Source organism: Phymastichus coffea, unplaced genomic scaffold (genome assembly GCF_024137745.1).
Source record: "Phymastichus coffea isolate CEN01 unplaced genomic scaffold, Cenicafe_Pcof_1.1 PCOF00146, whole genome shotgun sequence".
In the NCBI taxonomy this organism is placed as follows: domain Eukaryota; kingdom Metazoa; phylum Arthropoda; class Insecta; order Hymenoptera; family Eulophidae; genus Phymastichus; species Phymastichus coffea.
The window spans coordinates 47,252-74,836 of NW_026706957.1; the positions used below are offsets into that span (position 1 = coordinate 47,252).

The window sequence follows — 27,585 nt, forward strand, 5'->3', positions numbered from 1 at the left end:
TCGCTCGCGCGGTTAAACTATTTCGGCGACGTACATAAGACACGCGACGATATATATACACACCACACAACACACACGCGCACGCCACACCACATACTTACCTACGTCCTTATACTCTCTGTATAATTGTCCACCTTGATGATCAATTCGCTCATTCTCTTTGACTAATCTAATCTCTCGAATTGAATCGAGTCGAGAGCGCATGTGATAGACGGTTGCTTCTCTCGAGTGTGTCGTCGTCACCTCTCTCTCTCTCTCTCTCTCTCTCTCTCTCTCTCTCTCTCTCTCTGTACACTTTGCCCGCGCGGGACATAATGATTTCGGCAATGCTTTGATAATAATGGCATTGATTGCGTGTCATCATGGAGAGACTCGAGACCAATTCGACACGCTTTCTCCGTCTCTCGCTCTCTCTCTCTCTCTCTCATTCCATTACATTGATTCAGACATTCACGGCCGATAAATTAGCGCTGACGGAACATATCAATCAGAATTTCTGAGATGTGCGGGGCTGGTCGGGGCGTGAGGATCGATCGTCATGTCATCGCAGCTCCTTGTGTGTTGTAATAACTGAATCAATTTTTCATGCGGAAACTCGTTCCGTAATTATTCGCCGCACGCTCGATAGACTCTATGAATACTATATTTCGTCTAATACGAGCTACTTAGATTATACATACCGGTCGATCGTCGAATGGGCTTTCCGGTATTATGGCGCCGCGGAGCGTATTTTCTTCTCGACATATTTTAATAAAGTCCTGCGCGGATGATGTACAAGGCAGCCCCGCGCCACGTGTAAACTGCAAATCCAATCTGCCCGTACTTCAAGGTTTTATTAATTCAATCGTGAATCTAAGGGCGTCATAGCTTTTTCGTTTGATAGGGTAGATTGTAATGGGGGCGAAACGCGTGTATGGAAGGGAGAGTCCAATGAGCGTATATAGATATATATATGTATAGAACGTCGAGTTTTATTTGATGCCGTGCGGTGCGCCCATCATAACGAACAAAACGAACTTTTCCCCGAAGCGTCATTTGGCGTCCGATGTTGCTCTCCGCTGCGTAGTGCGGAGATGCGAGAATATCTCCAAACTTGCCTTCTCATCGGCCAATCGCTGCGTAAAAAAACTTGTCGTACGTGTTGCGGGTCGCAATCGACATTGATGTACGAGACAAGACCAATTAATCAGTTCTCGATAATACGAAAGTGACACGCTTATTATCCGGAGTGCTAATCAAATTAAGCACAGCAATTGAGAGGCAAGTCCGAAAAACAGCAAGTTTCGAGAGCCAGCAGCCAAATCAGATCTTCTCTCGGCGCTGGGCGGCACAGCGGCCGTCGTCATCATTTGTCTAAGTGGCAACGCTCGAGCAGATAAATTGACTCTGCGCCGTGACTTCGTTCTCATCGTGAAAACATCACGAGCGCTCGCAAGAGAGAGAGAGAGAGAGAGAGAGAGAGAGAGAGAGAGAGAGAGAGAGAGAGAGAAAAAGGCAACGGCATGAGCCAGAGTGGCATAAGCAGCTCTTGTCCAGCAAAAAGCCGAGATCAAGTTTTGACTGTCTCTTGACAGTCAACTCAACGCACACGCGCGCGCACGTACAAACACTTCTCCTATATACGTATACGTTTGCGGGGGGATACTTTTGTCTTCGCAGCCACTCTCTCGCTTTCTATCTATCTATCTATCTCTCTCTCTCTCTCTCTCTCTCTCTCTCTCTCTCTCTCTCTTCTCGCTCTCTCTCTCTTTCGCGTAGCACAGCTGCTTCGGTCGTCGTCGGGTATATCGAGGGGGGATGTGCGCGTTTCAGTTCCGAGCGTTCCAAAATCGCGGTGGCACGCGCATGCACGCCTGCTATATCTATACGTGTGACTCGCCTCGGAAACGCCGGAGAGAGGGGGAACAAATCTCTCACGCTTGAGTTTACGTGTGGTTAGCGGCTCTCCGTACTACGACGAGTGTATATAATACCCGGCAAGCGCACAGGCCCGAGAGAGGCAGGCGGAAAGCTAACTCCGCGTGTAAATAAATGCACGCACGCCCGCGCAAGGAGCTAATCACTCCTCCTGACTCCCATTCCCGAATTCTCTCTCTCTCTCTCTCTCTCTCTCTCTCTCTCGCTACACGAAAATGCGATGACTTTTTTGAGTTTCAGTGAAAGCTTACTTTACAAGGGTCATTCGGCATCGACAATAATTTCGATCGTTCTCTCTCTGTCTCGTAACTTCGACCACTGTGATATTTTATAACAGGACAATAAAACGTTCAAATAATATAACCAGTGGTATAACGATATAGATATACTCGCGATGCGAGCAATTGAATGCCTAGGTAGCCAATTATAATTACGCCGAGGACTGCACATTGCTTTTTCTCTCTCCTCTTTATACTTCGAGTTTATTGCTCGCGACCGCGGCGGCGGCGATCCGCGCGCGCCTCGGTGTTACATGGCTGTGGAGTGCACATTTGCAACATATACAGTCATTTGCAAACAAACGCTTTATGGACGAGTGAAACGCGTTGCTGTAGTAAACGACGCGCGGACAGCATCGTAAGCGCTGCACTTGTACACACTACTAAGTCGCATTTTCCCGAGCAGCAATGCGTCTCGCGAGGCGTACAACATTGTCCGTCTCGTTTCTAAACAATCAACCGAAGCGTGAAAATCATTGGCTCTGTGCAGGCGCGCGCGTATGTGTATGTGGCACACGATCGAGTATACGCACACAGACCCGCGCCATCAGCTGCTACTACTCGTATTTCATTTCAGAGTAAGGTGTCTCGGAAGAATATTATATAAGATTATTTGACGTGACATTGTTCGTTTTCCAACAATTAGACGACGCATAAAGTTTAATGGCTAGTGTATAGTCAGTCCCTGCTCTCTACCTCTGCGTGTTTGTATGCGTGTGGCGATTCCGAGCTGAGGCGCACACAGATACACACAGACACGTTTACTCGTACGTATCCATTTCGAAGTAGACACGGGTGGGCGTTCATTGAAACCATACCACTCACATCGTTTTTAATTTAACTCCTCTCGTGTGATTATCGTTCGATCTTGCTGGGTTATTCAATGATTGCGCGATATTCGTCGTGCGAGCTCCAATAAATGCATCCACTGATTACACACGAGAAAATACATCGCAGTTCGAGGTTCGCAGCTTGGCCAAATAATTGAGCGGCAGTCAAGAGCATACAAAATGACTTGGCATCATTATTCGCCTGCGAGACGGTGTGCGAGCGAAACACAGGCAGGTATAAAGAAACAGAGAAAGAAAGAGAGCCAAATTTTAGTGATCCGACGTGAGATAAAGAGCCCCAAGCGCTCTGCTCAGTTCAGACCCCCTTTAAGATTTACGCCTCTTATACTATCCTCGTACAGCTTAGACAAAGATAGACACGTCATAATCCCTTGGCCTGCTCTCTTAAAGTCCTATCGTCCGGAAAAACGCTGAATAATAGCAGGCGGCCGTTGCGTCTCTCTATCTAGCTCTTCCATCACACAGCCCGAAAGGACATTATGATCAAGATGACTGTCGTCACCGTAAACCAAACCAGATTGACAAAGTTCTTATTTCACTCATCAGTAGCTACACGCATTGACCGTATTTTTACAAATCGATATTCCCCCTCTCCCCCGCCCCACTCGTCATTCTTTTTGCTCTCACGTGCAAGTCGCAAATACACATTAGATATATACACTAGGAGCCAAAAATAAAAGCGGAACAACTAACAATAAAGCAAAAGATATGTCTCGGAAATGAAGTGAAATGAAAGTCTTGAATGAATAAATTTTCGAGGAAGAGGATGATCGCTTCGCGTCACGCGAGAGCTGTTGCAGATAAGTGTCGCGTTATATCTTATTTCATTATCTAGAGCGTTGCCTTCGATTGTCACGCGCGGACAGTGCCTAGCTTATCCGATGTCGGCAACTGCTCTGTCGTTCAAAACTTTCGTCACATACAATTTTTTATACAATTTTTGCAAACGACCTTCGTTAGCATTGTTCTCGATGATGGCCAACAAAACTGCTGTTTGTTTGCTGGCTGAGGGTGCCGAGGAAATGGAAGCTATCGTTACAGTTGATATTCTACGACGGGCAGGAGTAAGTGCTTGCAAAAGTTTTATTTGAACATAACCTTGCCGGCTTTCATTTCATTTTGAATCTAAAAGTGTATGCTAATTTATGCACTTGTAACAATTTATTTTGTGAATCGCATTATCGATTTACCTGATGAAATTTTTAGTAATTAGTTTGGTATAAAATTATTGATTGTTCTTGGGATACCATAGGTTGCCGTGACCGTGGCGAGCATTACTGATAAAGAGTGCATAAAATGTAGTCGAGATGTTAAAATTTGCGCTGATGCAAAAATTGGCGAACTTCAGAACAAAAAGTACGATGCTGTGATTCTCCCGGGTGGAGTCGGTTGGAAAAACTTGGCTGCCGTTAGTACTTATATTCTACCTTAATTTTTTACATTAATTACCATTTGATTTTACTTTACTTTACAGTCTACGAAAGTTGGTGAAATTCTCAAAGCTCAAGAAGCAGACAGCAAGGTCATAGCAGCTATTTGTGCTGCCCCGAATGTACTAAAAGCACATGGAATTGCAAAAGGCAAAAAATTAACTTCGTACCCATCAGTTAAGAATGACTTGACAGCTGATTATAGTTATATAGATGATCAAATTGTTGTTACTGATGGTAAAAAGACTGGAATTTTTTACAATTTTATTTAAAAATTGTATATATCATTTTCATTTTTACAAAAATGATATTCTCTTTTAATAGGTAATCTTATTACCAGCAAAGGTCCTGCAACTGCTTATGCATTTGGATTAGCAATTGTGGAAAAATTGGTTGATAAAGCAACAGCTCTGAAAGTTGCTGATCAACTGCTGTATAAAGATTACAATTGAGAATTTAAGTTACAAATAATTTCTTGTTTAACTTAAGTTTTTTGATACACTTAAAATTAATTTAAAATTAATTTTTTCAAAGTACGTAATTATAGAAAAAGAAATATACAAAATATTATAAATCAGGTGGTTTTATTACACGTAAAAAAATCTATGTAATAAGTTTTGTGTGAAATTACATGTTAAAATTAAATTTTAATACATTACTTAGTCGGCTTGAGTTGTATATTACGCAACATACACAAATCACGAGCGATAGCTTTGCGACCTAAGACAGTTTGAACGTCGTGTAGTTGCAATAATAAGTCTGTCGTAAAAAACTCAGGTAATGCTTTGAGTAAACTTGGAACCTATAATCAATGAGTAAATGAAATTATGAACTTATTACATTCACGTTGTAAAGGTTTATTCACAAAGATTGACTTACCAATGTTTGAGGCATCTTTTGAAGAACCAAACGCGCTCTATCTTTTCCACATTGAACGGTTAACTGAAGAAATTGCAATATAAAATGGGTGTGCTGCGAAACTTCACCGTTTCTTCCAGCCAAAAAGTTGAAATTTCCAAACAGTACGTCCAACGCAGTAAGCAAGGGTTCGCGAAGTACAATAGACTTTTGTCCGTTCATAGTACCTTGAGCCTGAGGAGAATTTGAACTAAACAAAGTAGTTGCATCTGTTGCGTCATTTAATCGTAAAAGCTTCGTAGGCGGCATTCCTAAATCCATATCATCAGGATCTTCTTTACGCATGCGTTTCCGACTGTTGACTTCTTTTGGATTATTATTAGTATGTTCTAATGTAGAAAATATACAATATACGCAGAGTTTTGCTAGAGCAGATGACTGCGGCTCTATCAGTTTCTTTCCCCTAAAAATTATATTAAGTCATATATTTTACGTACTTGTTAAAAGAATGCTTGATTGTAAATCCAAACTTACTGCAGTGCATGGTACAAATATTGTGGCAATGCATTCTTTATTAAAGCTATCGTGCAATTTTCAATATCAAGATGCAATATTGCAAATATTAAATCTAAGGAACGATCAAGCTCCTCTTGATATTGAATTTTCAACAATTCCTTGACTAAATTTGAAACAAACCACACAGGCTCGCCAGTTTTCAATAAAAACTCGAGAGATTTAGTGGCCTGTATATTTATCCAGCCTCGCTGATGAATCCCTTGCCAAATCTGTTGTAGCTGTTCTAAGATGGGATATTTCGAAATAATACTGCAAAAAATACGTGAGCTTAATATTATGACTTAATAAATTACATAAATGTTCATATTCAGGTGGTTAACTTCTCTTACCTATGAGATGCGAGTACTTTCGATTTGGATTGAGGTGGTGGATGAGTCTCATACTGCATTTTACGTATGATTTGGAACATCAAACTCGTTCTAAAAGCAAATACGTAATTTTTTAAACTACACAGATATAGACAAAAGGCTGATGGCCCAAAAAAAATACCTTTCCGAAAAGTTATCCTTATTCTCATCGCTACTGAGAACTGATATCATGTTCATAGGTTTAAGAAACGCATCTTGATGAGTGGTACTCATGTAAGTGCAAAGCCAGGCAGCAGCACACACTGGAAGACAACAAGAAGACTTTCTGAACTCAGTGAGGACCTTCTTGACCTCGGCTGCACTGAGCATTCCATTTTCCCAGGCATAAAGGAGATCTTTGGCGACACCCATAGCAGAGTGGCACATAACACTCCAACTGACCGAATGGTCAAGTTCACCAGCTTTGATTTGATTCAGGAGCACGTCCACTTTTGACTGGTCGACATTCATTAGCATTCTGAATGGCGACTTTGGCTTGTCTTTCAGCGGCATGCACTCGCGCACCCATTGTTCAAAGAAAGAATTGCCGCCTTTCTCTAGCACCATCTAGTTATCCAGTAATTTTTAATTAGTACATTAAAAAATTATTATAATGAAACTGCAATACTCACGTCGGGGCCGTAAGTCTGAACGATTGAGCACAACATGAGGAACGTAATCTCGAAAAGCAGCGGACGGTTTATGGGAGTTTTATCCGGCACTTCTCCGATTTGATTGCTAAACTCGTTGTATTTTATTAGTTTCGACACGAACAGTTTCATTTTCCCTTCTACCGTAGCTATAGACAGCATAAGCTCTAAACTATTTCCCGATAGTACTTGGCACAGCATGCTCAGCAAAGAATCTTGGATTTTAGTATACTCGGCACTAAGGGTTTTTAATATACCACTAAACGCCGTCTCAGCACGTCCGATTATTGTTCGAATAGATGAGTCGATATTTAATTTTTGTAAAGTTATCAATGTAACTTCCCTGAAACAAAAATAATTTATTTGTTTTTTTTCGTCATATTATATCGAAGATTCCACTTGATTTGAACGTTCTTATATAAAAAGAAACGGTTTATTATCCAAATAGCAATATAGATTTCGGAAAGATATGGTTAATTAAAATGCTTTGTAAAAACTAAATATTGTAAATGATACTATAGATAAAAGTTTGCCAGCTATTGTAACTTTCCTTGACTTAGTCAAGGCTTTTGATTCGGTGGATTATAATATTTTACTAAAATAGACTTACAGATTAGAAAGAAATTAGTGGTATTAGAAATAAAGTTTATACTTTGTTAAGCTATCTGATAAAAACAAAATATTAGAATAAATAATCTACGTCGTAAATATAAAGATATAAACATTGAAGTTCCACGAGGACTCTATGTTATTTTATTATTTATATAAATGATCTATTCGAAAAAATGTCCAAAAATACTGTGATATCCTATCCGGATGATGTTAATGTTATTTTAACTGATGAAAAGTTAGATGACGTAAAAGTTAAGATGACAATACTCAAAGCATAGACACTTGTCATAACTTTCGGATGCTAAAATAACAGTGTTCAATAGATAATTAATACTGTACGTGGACAGGGAAAACGGCAGAATTCCATGCCAAAATTTCCGGCGACACATTCACCGTAGATACTGCTGCAACTTAGGAATGCTTAGGGAGCACTCACGCCGATAACAAGGATGATAATTAAAGCTTTGTCGAAATTGCAAAGAGGCAGACAGATTTATAAAAAACTGATAAATTTGTTGGGAATTTTTATGAATTACTTTTGCAATGTAATGCCGTTCAAGTAATAGTCAACTTGGATAGTTTAATATTAACATTAATATTTCGATTATCCGAAATTTATTGTGAAGAACGAAAAAAATAGTAATATGAAGGAATCAGCATTCGAACATGGAAAGAAATAGTCCTAAGTTGCAAATTCTTAGAATGCTATAGGCAGATCACGAAATTTAAGCTTAGGTATAAAGTGAAAGTTGAGTTTGTGACATGCACCGTATACTCGTCGTTAGTTAGTCGCTGGTTGCTCCGCGCGCAGGTTAATATTATTGAAAAGTGGAAAAGTAAATAATCTAGATATATACCAAATCCCTCGAAAAAAAAATTGATCATCTTCTGTGGAGGTTGTTTTTCCCTTGTCAATAGACTAATAAACAAGTAAAATAAACAATATTTATTACCTTTTACGACTGACTTGATTTACTTGTTCTTCTGTAACTAGCTTCAATGGCAACAACTCGTTCATCAAACACTCAACACTGTTTCCGACACAAATAATGTCCATTTTGTCTAGAAGTGGCGTATATCGTAGCAATAAATTAAAAGCATCAACTACATCCTGAGAAAAGTCGTAGCTTTTATTTTCTCCTACAAAAAAAATTAAATAGAAAAAAAGAGAGATCGAATCATTTTTATAGATGCTCAATAATTAAGGTATAATATATTTCAAAAATTTTACAAACCATTCAATGTACTAGTATGAAGATCTTTTAGAATTTGTGGAAGTTTTATAATCAGAAAACCTCCCCAATGTGATTCTTTAAACGAACCATTAACATCGTGTAAACATATCATACAGGCCCGAATAACTTCGCAATATAGTCTTGCATTGGAATAATTTTTCAGTCTTTGAATCGTGTGTAGTTGACTAACATATGTAGACGTTTCCGTGCTAGGATTGACTGTATTTTGAATTGCTAATAAAGGCTGTACACAGTAAGTGAGTGGTTCTGCATCAAACTTTACAAAAGTTGATACAATATTTTCTATTTCTAAATTGCAAAGCTTCTTTAGTGAATCCTCTACTAGCATGGAACATTTCACATTACTTTTTTGTTGTTCTTTCTCAATTTCTTGACATTTCTTTACAATATCAAAATATAGGTCTAAAATAAAAAATACAGTTATTAAAACAAAAAATAAATATTAGTGCAAATTTAAGATTTTAAAAATATTGCTTCATTTTACCTTTATTGTCATGTTTCGCTGAATATAACATAGCGCATATGAAGTCAGATGCTAAAAGTTCTTTCAACAAATGTGCTGGTTTGTCCATTAATTCTGCAGGTTGAGGAGCCAATGGATTACCTTGTGGTGCTTTAGTCAAAGCATAATGATAACATTGCAGCAACCAATGAACAATTGAAAGACAGGCTGCAGCCAAGAGGTCTTCTTCTGGTTTTCCTCGACATGTAATACCGACATGAATCATTTCCAGAAATTCTAATAAACTAACTATACAATGTGGCTTATGGAAAGCGTCATATTTGCTAATCCTTTGCAATACAGCTGCATAGGATACCAACTACAAAATGTACCAAAAATTAATAATGTTCTGGTATATAAAATTACAAAAAATGTATAAAGTTAGAAACAAGTACAATAGTTAATATCATAGAAAATGCACCTGTGAACAAAGTGAATGTTTGAGGTAAGAAAGCACCAACTCATTTGGTCCAGGTCCTACTAAAGCTTGTTGCAGAATGCAGTCTGCCAAATTGTGTACATCTCCACTAACACCCCTTGGTAAAATCTAAATACTCAGTAATATTTCAGTAATGAATTTGAATATAAGAATTAGCAACAAAACTTATATGCTTTATAAAATTACCGTTTTGATATTGATACCCCATTGCAGGTCACTCCATCGTTCCCGCCATGCTCTCAATAGCAAAGCTTTTAAACTGCTAGTCTTACTAGTTACTTTACTCTCCATTGCTAAATTGAGCAAATTGCACATAATTTGTCCTTAACTCAATTAAAATTTTATTTGTTTGTGAAAGAACCGCGACTTCTCTCCAAAATATTTTCTAGTTTGACACTTCACTTCACTTATACACATTGCTCTTAATTGTTAATTAATTAACCGAGATAAACTAAAACATCCTCAAATAAAACTACATATGATTTCTAAATCAAATTCATAAAAGTAGATCATACTTGTGAAATTAAATGTAAAATCACAATGTGCTCACGAGTCTGTTGACTTTCCCAAAAGTAAGGTTAACAGGCTTTATTTACGTATACATACTTCCCAATGATTAAAACGATACTGAATATGTAACGATACGATTCTAGGTAACTTACTTCAGTTTTTAACAATAATTAATCCAAAGAATTATTATTACGGAATAGGCGATCGCGTATGTTGTTTTGACCTGCAAACTTAACACTAACAACAATATGGAGCCATATTGAAATTTCATCAATCACGGTATCGAGTACATCAATATTGGTATCTCATCATGATTCACGTATTACGGATCATGGCTCATACATTAGCGCCACGGCGTCAATGCGCTGTACTGCTTCCGGGCTTCCGTGGTTCCCGCGCTTCCCGGTGATAGCCGACGAGTGAAAAGAGCAATCGCCTATTGCGATCATACATAAGGTTGAGTGTTGTTTTTATTTAATATATTAATAATAATGGAAAAAATTCGAAACTTGAAAAGTGGTAATTTTAATACCAAATGATACGTCTTAAATAAGTATATGTTATTGAATATTTTTTACAATTGTTTAAATTTATTTATTTTCAACAAATCATCTGAGATTTCAATTGACAACTAGTTATTTGCAAATTTCTTTGATTATTATTAATATATTACATAATAACCTTACTTTCTCTTGCCCTTTGTGTTTAAAGTACGTGCTTGTTTATTTCTATTTCACGCCACGAGAGATCGCAATAGCTGCTACTACATATATACATGTGCGTGGCGCATCGGAGTCCTTAGGTACCCACAGCCATTAAAACGAAACGAAACGTATATACATGTGCATAATATGTATAGATTATAGAAACCACACGCCAATTAGAAATAAAAAGCGTCTGCTACAACCATGTGTTGATTATGTCAAGAAACTAATGTACTTTGACTTTGATTACAAAACTGCTAAACGACTAAAATAATCATTTCATGATACCCATCGTTAATGTGACTATCTTATTTTTATTATGAATATCGCTTCTTCACACACTAACATTTTGAAATTTAAAGATGAAGTTCGAGATGAATTGTTACTGGATTTGAAAAGAATAAAACATGATGATCTTTTGAGTGATCTGCAAGTCGAAGTATATACTTTATTCGTATTATTTTTTTCACAAAGCTTATTTTCTAAAACTACTGTTTTAGGAACAATTGCAAAATTTAATTTCATGGCTAAGCAGTACTCCTAAGAATACTGTTTTCAGAGTAAATACAATATTATGTGAGCAACAAGTAGCTTATAATTGTATCATAGAGTCATTAAACGAGGTTTGTGTGTAATTTATATAAGAATTATATTTTATTTGATCAATCGTAATATTATTATGTATTATTATATTATTATTTAAGTATAAATTGAAAATAATAAATTCAGGTTATAATGTCTATTTAGAAATACCCAGAGTCTATGCTAAGTGTAACTACATTTAGTAACATTCCAGAACTTATTATTGTTAAAAGTTGTATGTATCCAAAAGAACTTGACTTAACAAAAGAACCTAATGAAATCATTGTTGATACTGCTTGCGGCTCAGCAGTTTTGAGAGGCTCTCATATTTATGCTCCAGGAGTGTTGGGCATGCCACGAGGTGAATGAAATAACAAGCTACACAAATGTCATTTTAGATCATGAATAACATTTAAATTATTATCTGAAAACACTAATAGGTTTGAATATTGGTGATAGTGTCAGTGTTTATGTGGATCTTAAACAAGCTTGCAAAAGAGGACTTGTCAAATTGTACGATGATGAAAGCAAGTTATTTATTGGCAATGGTATTGTTAAAATGATGAGGGAACAAATATTCTGTCATGATAATTCAAGTTGTAGGTAATGTGTAAGTTTTGAAGAATGTTAGTAAAAAGTAAATCAAACATTAATAATTATTTTCCAGTGGGATTGCTATAATAATGACTGATACTATATCATGCATACCGCAACTAAATGAAAAAATACTGCCCAAGGGACACCTTCTACTTCAAAATTTGCCATCCATAATCTGTTCTCGTATATTAGACCCACAGCCTGGAGAAATAATTCTAGATATGTGCGCTGCTCCAGGAAATAAAACAACTCATATAGCAGCTTTAATGAATAATAAGGTTCAAATTTTATGTATTAATCACTGTTGCTAATTCTCAGTTTTACAAAACAGTAAATAAAAACAAATAATTGTAATTTTATTACAGGGTATTGTGATTGCATTGGAAAAAATAAAAAATAAATTAGAAAAATTAAACTCAAACATTGAAAGTTTTTTTGCAACAAATGTCAAAACGTTTTGCTATGACTCAACAAAAGTTGTATGTGAATCCAAAGATACATGCATTTCAAACGGACCACCTTTTGCAGCAGAAAGTTTTGATAGGATTTTATTGGATGGACCGTGCAGTGCCTTAGGTCAGAGACCACAACTTCGTAATTCAATAAGCGTGTATCAATTACGATCCTATGTACCTTTACAAAGAAAACTTTTTTCAATGGTAAGTCTACAGTAAAATAACTCATTACAGTATTTTTTAATTAAACATAAAATAATTATTTTAGGCATTTGAATTATTGAAACCAGGTGGGACGTTAGTTTACAGCACATGCACTATTACTGTAGCCGAAAATGAAGGTATTATTGCTTGGGCCTTGAAAGCATTTCCAAAATTAGAGCTACAATGTGTCCGAGAAAAGTTAACGAGTTTAAATGTAGGAGTATTCGGTACGATGGGTTACAATATTGACGGATTAACTGTCGAGCAATCAAAGAACTTATGGAGATTAGGTTGTGAAAGTGATTTTGTTGGATTTTTCATAGCATGTTTTATTAAAAGATAATATTATGCAACTACGGAGTTTTTTACTATAAAAATAAGACGGTGAAAAGATAAACACTTTTTATGCATCGAGCATCATGTATATTTGTTATTTGGACATTGAGTTGGAATACTCACTTTTACTTAAGTGCACGAGCTCCCCTCCAAAGTGCAATAAAATATATGGCCATCAACTTCGGAAATAAGTTTCACAGTTTCTTTGAAAATCCCCGGATATCTGTTGATAAAAAATTTAATTTGTCTTTATCATGAATTACTTTATTTTGAGTAAACAGTAACATTTTCTTATCATTATTTTTGTCTGCGTCATTTAAATTACTAGAAAAGGCAAGCATATTAACATCACGGTAACTAATAATAAAAACAACTAAGTGATCGTTTTATCACAACTGTCGAAAAATGTTTTGAAAAAATTTTGAACATCAATATAACATACAAAGGCACAAAAGATGCCGTCACTTCCATTTTGTCCATATTGAGTAAACTTCGTTTGGCAAGCAATGCTTTGACGGGGAAAAGAGTAAAATAATCAACTTTTTCCGGCCTTTGCAATTCATAAGTTTGCGCCAACTCTAGAATTGAATTAAAATTTTACAATAATTGCATTATTTACAATCCTAGAATAGCCAAGTGAAGCTCACTTGAAAGATTTCGTATTTCAAATTGTAAGCACTTTCGTTCCCCAAACATAACATTTCCGAAATCCAAGCGCGTCGTTGAAATGGCGAGAGATGGAAAACGGATCCTGATATACAGGTCATAATACTAGAATTGAAAAAAATTACTCAATTTAATATCGAGCATTGCATTATAGTGACATACCTGACAAAACCCTTCTTTGTAAACAATGTTCAATCGTTTGTCCAAAGTTACAGAATTTTTTTTGCGATAATTATCCTCCTGTTCGCGTATCACTTCCTCTATCCAATTTTCACTTATTGAACATTTAATGACAACCTTGTGGATGAAATCATTATCAATCATAATTTTGTAAGTGTAACTTTTCGACAAGCTACCTGCACATTCTGATTTGGTCGGACAGTCACGCTACCACCACAGATCACTTCGGCTGTCGTTGCGATTTCCTTTATCGAGAAAGGCTTGTCGATTTCATATGTAACACTCACGGCTTTAACGTCGAAATTTTTGAAGGAGATTTTCTCTTTCAACCTGTTGATCATTAATTCAATCGCTTGGAATAATACGACTTTGACAATTGATGGCAATCGCATACCGCAGCTTATCTGTCGCACGCTGTATAAAGTCTTTTGTATGAAACTCGAAAGTACAGTCAGATTGGTCCGATAGCATGTAAAACTTAGGTCTTCGAAGGTCACAGCTCAAATCTACCTGCATAGGTGGCATGTAATGTCCATCTTTGCGATGATAGACGTTGTCTTTATACCTGAAAACAAATCACATTGAGTTGACTGTCGAAAACGCATCTTAATTCGTGGCGGTAAGATTCACTTGAAGTCTGGAGGTATGCGTATGAAGCCGCATGCTTTGCAGCATACTCTACCCACGTGTCGATGCAATTTTTCCGTGTTCACGTCGATGTAAACGTAATGTTTCGATTTTGGGGGCAGGAATAGTTCTCTGGGTGTAATCTGCAGAATCGTCATGATTTCTTTTGGCGAGCAGTACAAACAAACCGAGAAGTATTGATTTTGCAAATGTACTCACTGTAAACAGATCTGAAGTCAATTGGCCGTAATAGGGAACTAAAGATACTTTGAATTCGGTATCTTGGGGCTTTCTATTTGGCTTATTCATCGCTGGAGTGATAGATTCTGAATGGTCGTCGTCACTGCTAGAATCGATGAGTTCGCCAACAGCCTCGCCACTCGATTCGTACCACGGGTTGCCGAAGGCCGCGCTAAAATATCCAGCAAGCTCGTAACAACAATTAGCAAACCAATCGTCATGTGGACCGACAAGAATAGGCTCGTACCCGTTTTGGAAATGCTCAGAACTGTCACTGTTCGTATATTGGCTGGACGTTTCATCGATCTCGGCCAAATCATCTTTGGCCTCGTTGGCATCGAGAAAAGGCGAAACCATATCCAAGATAACATTAAATGGCCTCTTCCACCCATCTCCTTCGTCCTCGCCGATCAGAAAGCAATGCCAATTCACGTACAGAGGAGCTTCACTGGTATTCTCCAACAGAAGCCTTCTTTGTTCCAACGGATAGCCAGGTTTGAATGACGTAAACCTGCAACGGCGAGTTCGATGGGCCTTTCGGTGCGTGCCTCAACGATGCCAATCTCGTGGACGCAGAGCACGCACCGTATGCTGGGAATGGCGATCGAAGTGTTCTTGCAAACGGGGTAGGCGACCGGCGAGTTGTCGTTGATTACGCGGATCCAGAACACGAACGGGGGCAGACTGTCGATTTCCACGTGTATCTGGTCCGTGTACACTCCCCACGTCGTACTGCTGACGATCAAGTCCAAGTGCAGAGTTTCGCGTGGCTTGATTTCGCCTCCGACTGGCTCGATCTTCAAGTGGATACCCGATTGCGATGCGTTCGTGTCAAGCAGCAGGCCGTCAGCTTGAGGGCACGAGCAAGCTCATTAAGCATCTGCGACGTTAGCTTTCGAATAGTAGGTCGTGGATAAATCATTACTTTGTCCATCATCGAGCGAATGGCGCGCCCAAAAGTTTTTCACGTACACGTGGAAGTGGCTTGCGATTGGGCTGTCGTTCTCCACGTAAATTCGCTTTCTCGTAGCTAAACACAGGTGTTCGATTGACGCGAAAATAATTTTTCCGAGGTAAAGGCAAGCATTTACTTTGGGACGAACGAACGTGGATTTCGAAAACTAGAGGTTGATAGCGAAAGTGCTTTTTCATCAGATCAGAGTACCAATCGAAATATGGAAGTAATTTCAAGTGTTCGCTATCGTCGACGAAAGATTCGGCTTCGTAGTCGAATGCGTCCTCGGAAAAGTCACGCGACACACGTGACTGCTCGCCGACTTCCCTCTCACCTCGACGCGTTTCAGTATTGCCGACGATAATGTCTCCCTAAAATATCGTTATACATTTACTTTGTAAAGTATGTACGCATATAATATCTTTATACGTGTCATTCAAGATTCGTTATACTTCGTATTCGTGAGAATCGGGAGAGTCCGTGTCAACGTTTGATTTCCTCAACGACCAGTCGCTGTTCAATTCAACAACGTGTAACGTTTTCTCTTCCCGTGACATCAGCGATAACAATTGTATTTTCCCAGACTGTACAGAAAATTGACAAAACAACGAAAATACGCGAATAGTTTGTGTTCTCATGTGTCAGTGATCTACTTTCTTATCATATTTAGATAGATATTCGTTAGCGTTCCATTCGATCCTCGCGTAGTTCACGTCAGCCGTTTCAATTGCCGGAGTGGGAAAGTAAAAGTTGACGCACAGCGATTTCACCAGACACTCTATCGACAGGACAAGTGGATTGGTCCCGTTGAATTGGCAGGTGATGAAAATCGACGAGATGGTCCCCTATAGAAAATGGATGTATCGTGCAGACGACGAGTCGTTGAAACGGTCGCTTCGGTTTGACTTACGCTTTCCAAAGGCAGGCACCTCAGTCGTATAACTCGTTGTGAATTTGGTGAGATGGAATCGTAGGCTGGTTCGAGCGCGATGTTCATTTTAGCGTGATCAGAGCCAACCGGTTGACTCCACCAGTATTTGATTCTCGCGGAGCTCCGATTGCAGAGGACGACGGAGAATGTGGACTCGACGCCGACGAAAAGTGGACTGCGATTCGCGCGAGCAACGATTAGCGATTGTCAGTCTTGGAAATGGAGGTAATCTGCAACGAAAACCTTCCGGCTCTGAGCACGGCCGTGCTGGGCAATGTCGCTTGGCAGCAGTCGCAAGCGCCGAGTCCCATGATGAATCGACAAACGCTCTCGCTCTTTGAACTTCGCGCGTCGTCCACGGCGTCGGCTTTGAACATGAATGCGCTTTGCCAGAATAGTGAGTCGTCTTCCACGTAGGTCACATCGGCCATCGACACGGTTTGCATGGTATATTCGGTTGCTGCCTCGTCCATCGTACTTTGTCAACGATCAAGTTCAACAGTTCATTCTTTCACAGTTGCGCTCGACGCATCGCGAGATGATGTTTACCCGTTAGTTCGATAGCCGTTCACGCTCGCGACTGCCTTGGGCTCGCACTTGAAGCGAACGTCGATATTCTCGAAATTGATGTCTACTGGCTGCAAATCACTTATCGTCAATACGCGCTCCCGCGAAATCAAAGCACATTGGTATCGCAGGCTTTCTTACATTCTCGCAAAGGCGTCGTTTGGTTCGACTCTGGCTGTAGGGAAAATTGAACCTCTCGGGAATCGCCGCCAGCGGCAAGTCCTCGACGATCAGCCTAGACGATCGAAGCCATTCGGCAATGTTCGCGCTCTCGGTAAAAACGAGCGTCGTACCTCAAAGTGGTGCGATAGTGATCGTGCTTGACCGATCTCAAATCAGCGATCACGTGAAACGTTATAACCGAGTTGGCCTGAAAGACACCGCTGCTTGGCTCGATGCTCATCTTTCCGACGGGAAAATTTGTCTTCCCGAGTCCTATGGTTATCTTATATATCGACGGGCAGAGTACGATGTCGCTCACTTCCCAACGATAGTGCACGTCTAAATCGCTTGAATCGCGAGTGAAAAGCCGCGTGTGACTGAATCGTTTGATCGAGGAATGGCGAGCGTATTAGAGCCGTTCGTCCGATCGACGCTCTTTCGTCTCGTGACAATTATCCAAGTCGGAATGGCTCGTAAGGCGCGTAAGAGTCAATCTTACCATTTACTCGTTATCGTGAAAATGTCACCGAGGAAGCCGTCGGTGTCACCGACGCCGAGGTCCATGTAGCGCATGGTGCAGAGCTCTTTGTTCTTCATTTGAAACGACTGATACTTGACGTTCTACTATCGACGTTTCGCGAAATACACGTACGTCGCTTGAATGCCAACTTCCGCGGTACGTTTTGCGAGTGATATACGAGCGAGACTTACATCGTCGAACTCGAGCGACTGTCGCTCGAAGATGACGCCGTCGCCGGTGACTTCCACGGTTTTTACCGAGCAGTTATCGCTTATCACGTACAGTTCGTCCACCTGGCAAAAGAGCCGTTTGAGTTTCGAGGCAGCGACTGTTTATTCTCCTTCAGCGGACGATTAACTTGTAATCCGGAAGACTCGGGGAAAAAGTAAGTGTACAGTATCAGGAACTGGCCTGGGTCCAGTGCGAAGTAGGCTGGCCACACGGCGAACGGCGAAACGATCAACATGTTGTTCGCGGTGATATCCTGCGACAAAAGCCCATATCGCATCGACACTGCCTCCGTGGCTATCGCGACCGAACAACTGGAAGTATGTCTTACCTTGATATCCAGTAAGCACCAGTCGCTTTCGCTCATCATGAAAAATCGCCCCCTGCCTCCGTCATTTTTCAGGAGCGTCGATATCACCACAAACTCGCCGAGGAAACATTTCCTGCAGTCGAAACTCGGCTGCTTAACCCGGTAATCGGAGCTACGGGTACTTGTGCTCTCGGTGCTACCGAGACTGCCGGACGACTGTCATATCGTTAATCATTCGTGACTTGCAATGTCGTAGACGCGATCGTTCGCGAGGTATACCGATCGCTTCGAGGTAGATTCGGTCGCGGTGCTCGACATCGACGCGTTGGAGGATCGGTCAGCCAGGGACAGGGTGGAGCAAGCCTGCGCTAAAACTGCAACGACCTCGCACTCGTTATTAGTTCAATGAAAGAGCCAAGCGCGGCAATTAATTGAAATTGAGCCGCGAGTGACCTTGCAACGTTGGCGGCTCCCGCCGTACTTTCAGAATTACGGCGACAGATTGGCCATTTGGCACGTTGATCACGAGCGTTTCTTCCGGTTCGCCGAGTCCGTCGGATTGATATTCCACGGTGAGCTTAGCATGCATACCCGGTGCAATGAGCTCTCGATTGTTTTCGATAAATATCGTGAACGGTGATCTCAACGGCCGACATTCCATTCGGAATCGCGTCAGTTGCGTGTCCGTGTTGAGCAAAATTAGCTTTTTCTAATGTCAAACAATCGATTGTAAGCGACGTAAGATATAGCCATTCGATATGCAAGGATATAGATATTAATTCGCGACACGCCAAAAGTCAAATTATTTTCGGCGACTGAGCATCGATCGTACATCAAATGGATTTTTTTCTGGCAAAAGTTGCGAGGTACAATTTACGAAAATAAGCCTAACCTCGTTTGATGTCATCGAAGCTCAAACGTCGAAAATAATTCGGATTTTGAATTTCACGAATCGCGAATCAATATCCGTCCAGAGTACGTGCCTGGTATGTTTGATGAGCTTCGCAGTTGCGAAATTCAATGACTTCAGGCTGAGCCAATAAAATTCGTTTTAATGCCAACGGCTTTAACACACTTTTCTTCGGCTTTGTTGACACCGAACTTTTTGTGTCATGGCTAGAATTACATTTTGAATATATAACGTAATATAAGCGGTGCTACTCGTCTGTTATTATTTGCAAAAAAATAATCCACTTATGATAAGCGAAATGATATCGAAATGTAAATAGTTACCTAGATTCAGATGACGAAGATACCGTCGATTCAGATGCAACTTTCACTAGTCCTTTTAGTGGAGGATCGTCATCCGTAGGATCGATATTCAACAAGGGAGCTGTTAGATTTAGTTGAAATTATTATGAAAATTCATTTCTTCTAGAGGTCATTATCAACGCTTACTCTTTTCAATGATACAATTTTCGGCTTTAATCAAAAAATATTTGTCACTTGATGAGAAATTTGTGTTGCAATCGACGAAAGCGTTTCCACATTTCAAGACCGCTAGACGCTCGCGCGCTTTATTTATTTCTTCTAGCTCATGTTTATAGCGCTGAATATCCTAACCATGTTCAAGACAATGTTAGGTTTCAAATGCATATTTACAGCTTAAATAATTTAGGAGTTGTAACTCTCAATAGTTACTTTGAAAAAATCCGATAGCACGACATTTGCAGTCAATTCCTTTTCCAAAAAACCAACAATATTCGAACTGGTTTCATCATCTCCGAATCGTGAAAATTCACGAATTAAATAGTCAACTATTTTATTTTTATTGCATTGATATTGCGCTACTTTTATTGGTATAAACTCCATTAGTACTGTAAGTGTTTTCTTGCTTTTTTTCTTAGTTACTTTCAATGTTTGATGTTGGTCGATAAAATTAATAACTCACTTTTACTGTCAGTTGTTTATTGTGCATTAAACCATAAGAATCGTTTTTATGCATGTTTTTTTTTTAATTTCTAAACAATCTTTATATAAACAAATAAGATGACGATATTTACAAAAGATATACTTCCCTAATGTATGCACTAGGATTTTATATTATAGACTTCAAAATAGTCTATCATCTCTACAAAAAATTTACATCGGCATATATTATCCATTTCGAATTTCATGTAACCTTTCAATCTAGTATCATTCTTGTCAAATAAATCCACAGAATCGCGTAAATTTTATCCACATTGAAAGCACTCCAATCCATTCCGCTTGTTTTTACATTAATTAACGCGGTTCAGAGATAGTCGATCACGAAAATAGATATTATCTTGATTTGTATTCGAATATACAAATAATTAAAATAAAAAATAATTAAAACTCTTCGTTTCTTTCAAACAGATTAACTAGATTCAATGTTTAATTTTTAATGCCAAATCATATTGAATAACCATGAAGTGAACGAAAATAACTGAAATGTGGAAATTGATACAGTCGCGCTTTAATACATTTTTTCTTCAAAAATATAAAATCCTAGATCGTACCTCCTTATTCTAGAAAGTACAATAACCTTATATAAATTAAGTGTAATAATTATTAGTGTAGACGCGCTATCATTTTTATAATAGAATGCACTGTTCATTATAAATAGAATTTAAAATTTAAAATGTCAGTGAAACGCCTGATAATGAAACATTACTAAAATATGTGTTTTTCTAATATAGAAACTTAGATTATCTTGCCCAAATACTCTTCCTTCTTTTTTTTACACCACGTACTCCAGAGCCATTGTTACGTGACAAAAACCGTAATGGTTATGGCTAAAAAGTATTTCATTTGTTTCACAGAAGCGACGCCAAATTTGCAAGCCATTATTTACACACAATACACGAACACTCGTAATGTGCTCAATGTTTTCCACTTTAACCGATAGCTTTTTAAGCATCTCACTTATCGAGTTCTAATGCAGCATATTGCTCCTCGTCAACTTCAGTCATCATCAAATTGCCGTCAGGCAGTAATAGAACGACCCGTCTTCGACCATCTGCAATGAAGTCAATCTCGTAAAAAAAACATGCATTTTTACGCTGAGGATTAAATGAAAAGCATAACTAAATGTGTACGGTTGAGATATCTTTCTAAATATAATCAAATGACTAATTTCATTAAAGAGCAAACAATCAAAGACACAATATTAATATTCAAAAGATCAATGACACGGACTTACCTGCAGACGGTGGATCAGCTTGAATAACTTGTGCGACAACTTGGGCCTGAGCTTCACCTTCCTCTGGGGCAGCAGCAACGACGGTATCAGCATTGTCAACAACGGACATAACCACCTGTCCTTCGGCAGGAGTAGCAACAGCTTCGGCACCCTCCGCTGTGGTTTCTCCCTCCTTCACGTAGAACTGTTGTGCAAGATTGACTTGATCGGAGCCGGGTATGAGTTGGGCAACGGCCTCGGCAACCGCGTGGTCGATAGTCAACACCTGACCCTCCTCGCCTTGACCGGCGTCGGCTGTGGTCACGTAGACGCACTGTTGTTCACCATCAGCGCCTTGTGCTACCAAAAGCGTCTGTCCGTTCTCGGCTTGACCAGCTACTTGATAAACTACACCGTCTTCGCCGGTCAACGTGACCAGTTGATGCTGTTGGGTGGCAGGATTTTCGAGTTTCACATTAGAACCCGCAACTGTAGCTAAAGCTACCTCCGTGGTAGTTGGAACAACTTCCAATGGCTGGCTCATCGTCACGTCTGTCGTGGTAGTCGTTGCGACGACCGCTGTCGTTTCAGTAGCAGTGCTACTCGGTACACTGGCGGGTGCCTCGCTAGTTGATACATTGACAACTACCCCGCCGGTACTCGTAGTTTGTACTTCTATATTGGGATCATCCAGACAGGGAAGGTCGGGTCCAGGTACCACGACGTTGGCTAACGTGACCGGTGTGCTCTCGTTCGCCTGTACAATCATTCCAGTGGTGCCACCTGGGCTCATTTCCACGCGCATCACAGCACCCGAACTTTCGGCCAGGCCTTCCATGGTGGGCAATACGAGTTCAGCAGAGTTCTCACCGGCAGCTACTGTGGTGATGATACCCTCCGGACTTATCGTCGCTGTCGTTGAGGCTGGTACAATTGCTACAGGCGTCACCTGCGGAGCTGGAGCTGCCTGAGGTTGCTCGAGTTCAGGCTGCTCGATGGGCTGGCCATCCGGTCCGATAATGCGACCAGTCAAAGGGCACAAAGTCAACCTTGGTGGGCTGTCTGGCTCCGACGCCGATTGGGCTGCTGCCGCGGGCAGTGGCGGGAACTCAGTTTCGCCCCCATCGCTGCTGTCCTCTGACTCGACTTGGTGAAACTCCATATGCAGGCCCCCTGTCACGGCGAGCTTGCTTTCCTTGGGCTTGTTGCCCCCTGCAGCCGTGGTCACCTTGGCCTTATTGGCCCTAGCACCAGCTCTGGCTGCAGTGGTGTTTCCTCGTGCACCAGTTTTTGATGAAACACCAGCCTCTTGCTCGGCTTTCTTCTTGGCCGCCTGAATTTTCTGCGTGGTGGTCAAGCTGGGTAAGGGCCTGGCCGCAACTGAGGACGTCGCTCCAGCCGCCTTGGGACTGGGCTTACCAGCTGGCGACACGATCTTTTGCATCAGCGGGCCTTGCGCGTTCATCACCGTTATCTTTGGCCTGACGCTCGGCAGCGCATTCGGCGAGGCGGCAGCAACTTGCACGATCGTCGAGGTTCCGCCAGTCTTCTTCTGCTGCAATATCTGGCGCTGTTGCGCGCCCACTGTCGTGCCTTGTTTCGGCAAAGGTGCTCTCACCGGCGTCCTCGTCTGGGCGATGGCCATCGGGCTTGAAGTCGTCGAGGTGGCTCCTCGCACACCCGCTGGTCTTGGCAACAACGGTCGTCCTCCTCCGTCAGTGCTCGTACGCGGACTCGCAGCAGTGCCAGCGGTTCGCATGGCTGTTACGACCTTCGGAGTACTGGTTTGGAGTCCTAAACCGGCTGTAATTAGTTGAATTTGTTGCACTTGATTAGGCTCGGGCTTGGGCTTGATTTTGATGGGCTCGCTCTTGGCCGCGACCAATGTCTTACCGGCCGGCGAGCTTTTCGGCACGACTTTCATCTGCGTGACCACCTGTGTGCCGTCCGGCTTCGAGATCACTTTCTCGCATGTTATCGAGTTGGCCGAAGAACCATCAGATGTCACAATTCTTTTGCGGATTAAGTTACCTTCGCGATTCTGCACCATCAGTACGCCACTTCCACCACTGATCTGAGATGCCTTAAGAGCAATACTGTCCGTTGGTGATTGATCCAACCTGATTACGCCATCCTTGCGATGTACCAAGTACACGGTAGACTGTGGTTTCGTCTCAGTTTTCACGTTTTTCGCAAACATGCTGTTAGATTGTGAACCGTTTTGCGCACGACTGAAAGCTTTCTGAATCACATCGCTACGGCCACTAGTAACTTTGTCCTCTTCTGACTCGGCTGTCCAGTCGTCGTCACCACTTGTATCCGCTTTGCTGCGCTTCATACTTCTCAGTCCAGCCAGATCACCATCGTCCGAGTCGCTGTCGGAGAACGGGATTTTTCGCTTGCCGAGCACTGCTTATCAGAGAAATCAATTTAGTGAAAATGCTGGAATTTTTCCAATTGAACGCACCAAGCTGCAGACATAATAAGCATGTAAAAACTTACGGTCGCGCTCTTCTTCATTCTTCATGACACCAACCCAATTCTTAACGTTATCCATGGCTTTTGATTTACTGGAACGCATCGGCCTTCTATAACATATAATTAAAAATATAATTTGTATCACAGATATATTAAAAAAAAGTATTGCTAAAGTCAATTATAATACTTTGGACTGGATGTACTAGGACCAGCTTTGACATTCTCTCTTTTGATTTCTTTATGAAAGCCTACACCCATTTGATTGGCTTTCGCGATAGATTTTTGCACATGCAGAGCTTTGAGTTCTTTCTGCTTAGCCAGATTTTTTTCAAATTCATCCATCAATTGCTTACAGGTTGCACTAACATTTTCAACCTCTTCCCAAGTATTATGCTCACTGTCAACAAAAAGAAAATTAATTTTTTTAACCAATTAAAGACCAGAATAATAAAAAAGAAAAGAATACTTACTGAGCATATCCTTCCCACTTCAACAAATATTCATACACTTTCTTCTTTGGATTGAAACGTTTGGCTAGAATTTTCTCAACAATGTAATCGTCATCACTATCTTCTGCATTCTCACCTGATTCATTTTTAGCCTATAAAAAGCATTATGTTAGAATCATATAATTTATTAAATATAATTATTTTTGTACTCCATTATAGAAAAGCGCCTTTACCTTGGGTTTTATTGAAGGTTTTAGTTTGACCTTTCCTTTTTCTATTGGCTCTAATTTCATTTTAATGTCAGGCTTAATCTCTTTTTTCCCAGAATTTTCCGGCTGACCATTTCGAATAAGTTTGTGAACGACCAATCTTCTACCACCTGTAGATATTTATGATTGTTGAGAATTTCATTTTCAATTTATGAAAAATGCATTTTATAAAATAACCAGCTGGAATATGAAACTTATATTGACCTTCTGTTGTAATAGTTCCTTGCTGTCTGGGTACGTCAGTCATTTTAGTGTTACTAATTTTTGTGAAAGTTTGTATAGTTTTACCAGCTGCAATCCAGCACTCCCTAACATGTGGCTCCATTTGGCACCATTTTTTATACAAATTCCATGAGGTATCTTTATCAGGACTATCTTGTTGAATATGTGTATCTTTCCACAGCAGAAATGCCCAAACTTGTGCTTTCTGTTCATTCTACAATTGTAAAAATTATATTTTATAATTTGAAATGAAAAAAATTAAATATATTTAACTACTGAATAATTATACATTGCTACTTTCTCTGAAATGAGATTGTTTTGAACATGCCCCTTCTTTTGAGCGATGCTCTTGAAATTCTTCAATGAAGTGAAAAACAGAATGACATTGTCCACAAACTAATACATCCAACCTTCCCATTTCTTCTTGGGATGCTGAAAAAAAACAAACAGATTTGTTGTGAAACCTTTCACTACGTTTAGTTTGTTTGAGTATGAAAGTAAAAATATTCTTTTAAAAACCTTTTATGGTGCTAGGATTTATGCTGATGGCTGCAGGACCATCTGTTGTTTCCATTTTGATTTTGTTTGTGCTGATGCTTTTTATTCTAAAATAAATGTCAAAATAGAAAGATGCTTTTCTTGAGTAACATGAAAAAACGGAATAAGAAAAATAAATGTAACTATACCTAACAGAAATTTCTTTCAATAAACTCAATCTTTAGATGGCAATCTTTAAAGTGTTGCATTTCTAACTGAAATCATCCAATCAAACCAGTTGAACTTACGATATGAACTCGGCACTCGTAGCTGCAACAAAAAAAAAAAAAAAAAATTACTGAAGCAATTGAAAACAGTTCAACAAAACAGACATAACTATTGTCTTTTTTGAAGTCAGCACACACAGACATTTCCAATCGAGATGTTGCGCGTATCGCCTATTACTAACCTCAAATCATAGAGCATGCCACGAAAACCGACTCCCGCCAACAATAAGAACTTGAAAACATGGACAATCGAACACACAAGAGATACGAGATAATATTTACCTTGCATTCAAAATACCAAATCACACCAAGAATGAATTATAAAAAAGACGCTACACAAATTAGCGGCGTCTCAAACGCTAGCCTTGGCCGGCTGCCATTGTACCGCCAAACTGTACAGCAAGCCAAGATGGCTTTCTCTCTCTCACGCGTTTACATACACATGCACACACCATTCGCGACCGGTCCGTTTTTATGCGCTATTACCAGACTGCACCTCACGCACTTGTTCGTTATTATTTATTTACTCACTTTCTGCGTATGCAGCGTCTTTGTGTTATATTTTTTCTCCGCACTTCTCCCCTTGGTTCGATGCGAAGTGGCTGCCGCTGGCAGAAACGGAACGCAACCTCGCCGTCCCACTGTGTCGCCTCCTCTTCTTGCCGTCGCGCGTTTCTCCCGCTCTCTCCCCTCTCCCCTCAGAGTGCTACTGCAAATCTAAGTTTTCTCTATAACCTATCACAACAGTAATTTCACACTGCCGGTAATAATCGATCTTTATTTCGATTTTATCCCTTGTTTTAATCGAAACCTCAGACAATGTTTAATTATTAAACGCTGTATTATATCAGGACGAGCGAAATTACATTATATATAGCGATTTTCAGTTGTGTGACTATTAAATTTCAATAAATGTATGCAAACATATGATATATAACCAGGAGCTACCTATAGGTTTGTATGCGAGTTCAAATGCAGAATATAAATATATATCTGCGTTAACTCGTTGGCGCACATCAAACTCGTAGATAGAGCTTGCACCACGCACACGCACTTATTGAATGTACGTATATACATACATATATATACAAAACGACAGCGAGGGAGCTTGCGTGTATGTAGATGTGTGCGTGCAATGCTATATAATATATAGAAAGTAATATAAAGTGGACAACGCAAGCTCCACGAGTCGTTCCGGAAAATGCACTGATCTGTTCGTCGCTGCTGGCGGTCGTCTCGCCCAATTGGGCGCCTCGACGTTTTGCCCTGTGGCGCCCTCTTTTTCCTTGCCAACAATTCTTCAGTTTTACATTTTACTTTTTATTAACTTGTTTGCTTGGAATTTCAATTCCAATTGTTGCCGAATAAATATAATATTACTGTTGATAGTTTCGTTTATCTTGGAACGAACTCAGTAATGACTAATTACAATGTCATGAATGATATTTTGAAGTTACCGCTTCATTATGTATGCATCGCTTTAAAGAAAATTATCGTTTCATTATAACAATTCATTGTAACAATAAAATAGTTGTCTATTACAGATACACTATTAGAGAATAATTGGATTTAGCAGTTACTAAGGTTCAACTGATCAAATTAAGCCTGTGATAATATTTATTCTACAAGAAAAGAAACTGATTCTCGCGTTAGTTCTTCTGTTGACCGCTAATATTTTCACAGGTGGCGCAGGCTTGGGCACGTTTTCCATTTTCTTATACATTTAAGTACAGTATCTGTTACCTATGCGAGCTGTGATAATATATTTACT

The 27,585-nt window shown here is 40.0% G+C and overlaps 5 protein-coding genes across 15 annotated transcripts; 2 read left to right on the forward strand and 3 right to left on the reverse strand.

Annotated features, from left to right (window-relative positions):
• Nucleotides 1-2,648: 2,648 nt before the first annotated feature.
• On the forward strand, nt 2,649-5,138 carry LOC131672207 (protein dj-1beta-like). Of its 4 annotated transcripts, XM_058949275.1 has the most exons (6): nt 2,649-2,962; nt 3,153-3,260; nt 4,007-4,110; nt 4,299-4,454; nt 4,521-4,713; nt 4,801-5,138. In XM_058949275.1, exons 2-6 carry the CDS (start codon nt 3,206-3,208, stop codon nt 4,926-4,928), a joined length of 636 nt encoding a protein of 211 aa, XP_058805258.1. In that variant the 5' UTR covers nt 2,649-2,962; nt 3,153-3,205; the 3' UTR covers nt 4,929-5,138. The 4 variants fall into 4 exon arrangements, with proteins under 4 accessions (XP_058805258.1, XP_058805259.1, XP_058805260.1 ...); XM_058949276.1 differs by lacking the exon at nt 3,153-3,260 and having other exon boundaries at nt 2,768-2,962; XM_058949277.1 differs by lacking the exon at nt 2,649-2,962 and having other exon boundaries at nt 3,238-3,256.
• On the reverse strand, nt 4,999-10,462 carry LOC131672206 (mediator of RNA polymerase II transcription subunit 24). Its single transcript, XM_058949273.1, has 11 exons — nt 9,903-10,462; nt 9,699-9,824; nt 9,260-9,596; nt 8,755-9,177; nt 8,473-8,659; nt 6,890-7,250; nt 6,400-6,824; nt 6,240-6,329; nt 5,869-6,159; nt 5,356-5,797; nt 4,999-5,278 (listed from the first exon to the last, which is right to left on the reverse strand). The coding sequence occupies exons 1-11, from the start codon at nt 10,029-10,031 to the stop codon at nt 5,132-5,134; spliced, it is 2,958 nt and encodes a 985-aa protein (XP_058805256.1). The 5' UTR covers nt 10,032-10,462; the 3' UTR covers nt 4,999-5,131.
• Nucleotides 10,463-10,618: 156 nt separating this feature from the next.
• LOC131672244 (tRNA (cytosine(72)-C(5))-methyltransferase NSUN6) lies at nt 10,619-13,111 on the forward strand. Of its 3 annotated transcripts, XM_058949347.1 has the most exons (8): nt 11,088-11,229; nt 11,293-11,369; nt 11,431-11,553; nt 11,660-11,873; nt 11,953-12,115; nt 12,180-12,387; nt 12,475-12,768; nt 12,833-13,111. In XM_058949347.1, exons 4-8 carry the CDS (start codon nt 11,693-11,695, stop codon nt 13,109-13,111), a joined length of 1,125 nt encoding a protein of 374 aa, XP_058805330.1. In that variant the 5' UTR covers nt 11,088-11,229; nt 11,293-11,369; nt 11,431-11,553; nt 11,660-11,692. The 3 variants fall into 3 exon arrangements, with proteins under 3 accessions (XP_058805331.1, XP_058805330.1, XP_058805329.1); XM_058949348.1 differs by lacking the exons at nt 11,088-11,229; nt 11,293-11,369 and adding an exon at nt 10,619-10,682; XM_058949346.1 differs by having other exon boundaries at nt 11,088-11,369; nt 11,678-11,873.
• Nucleotides 13,112-13,233: 122 nt separating this feature from the next.
• LOC131672279 (uncharacterized) lies at nt 13,234-20,435 on the reverse strand. The gene is made up of 29 exons (XM_058949408.1): nt 20,382-20,435; nt 19,889-20,048; nt 19,724-19,823; nt 19,474-19,606; nt 18,944-19,199; nt 18,770-18,864; nt 18,512-18,706; nt 18,311-18,436; nt 18,144-18,245; nt 17,932-18,053; nt 17,564-17,779; nt 17,412-17,505; nt 17,253-17,341; nt 16,947-17,180; nt 16,683-16,878; nt 16,426-16,617; nt 16,225-16,356; nt 15,909-16,143; nt 15,743-15,847; nt 15,403-15,667; nt 15,065-15,328; nt 14,797-14,989; nt 14,581-14,720; nt 14,345-14,515; nt 14,127-14,280; nt 13,933-14,067; nt 13,752-13,875; nt 13,547-13,682; nt 13,234-13,327 (listed from the first exon to the last, which is right to left on the reverse strand). The coding sequence occupies exons 1-29, from the start codon at nt 20,433-20,435 to the stop codon at nt 13,234-13,236; spliced, it is 4,512 nt and encodes a 1,503-aa protein (XP_058805391.1).
• Nucleotides 20,395-26,988, reverse strand: LOC131672209 (nucleolar protein dao-5). Of its 6 annotated transcripts, none has more exons than XM_058949280.1 (12): nt 26,763-26,988; nt 26,346-26,531; nt 25,737-25,857; nt 25,570-25,655; nt 25,340-25,482; nt 25,033-25,264; nt 24,793-24,938; nt 24,581-24,711; nt 24,298-24,507; nt 24,135-24,220; nt 21,654-24,041; nt 20,395-21,470 (listed from the first exon to the last, which is right to left on the reverse strand). In XM_058949280.1, the coding sequence occupies exons 4-12, from the start codon at nt 25,622-25,624 to the stop codon at nt 21,373-21,375; spliced, it is 3,489 nt and encodes a 1,162-aa protein (XP_058805263.1). In that variant the 5' UTR covers nt 25,625-25,655; nt 25,737-25,857; nt 26,346-26,531; nt 26,763-26,988; the 3' UTR covers nt 20,395-21,372. The 6 variants fall into 6 exon arrangements, with proteins under 6 accessions (XP_058805263.1, XP_058805267.1, XP_058805266.1 ...); XM_058949284.1 differs by having other exon boundaries at nt 21,654-23,435; nt 23,664-24,041; nt 26,346-26,988; XM_058949283.1 differs by having other exon boundaries at nt 21,654-23,435; nt 23,526-24,041; nt 26,346-26,988.
• Between the last annotated feature and the right edge of the window lie 597 nt (nt 26,989-27,585).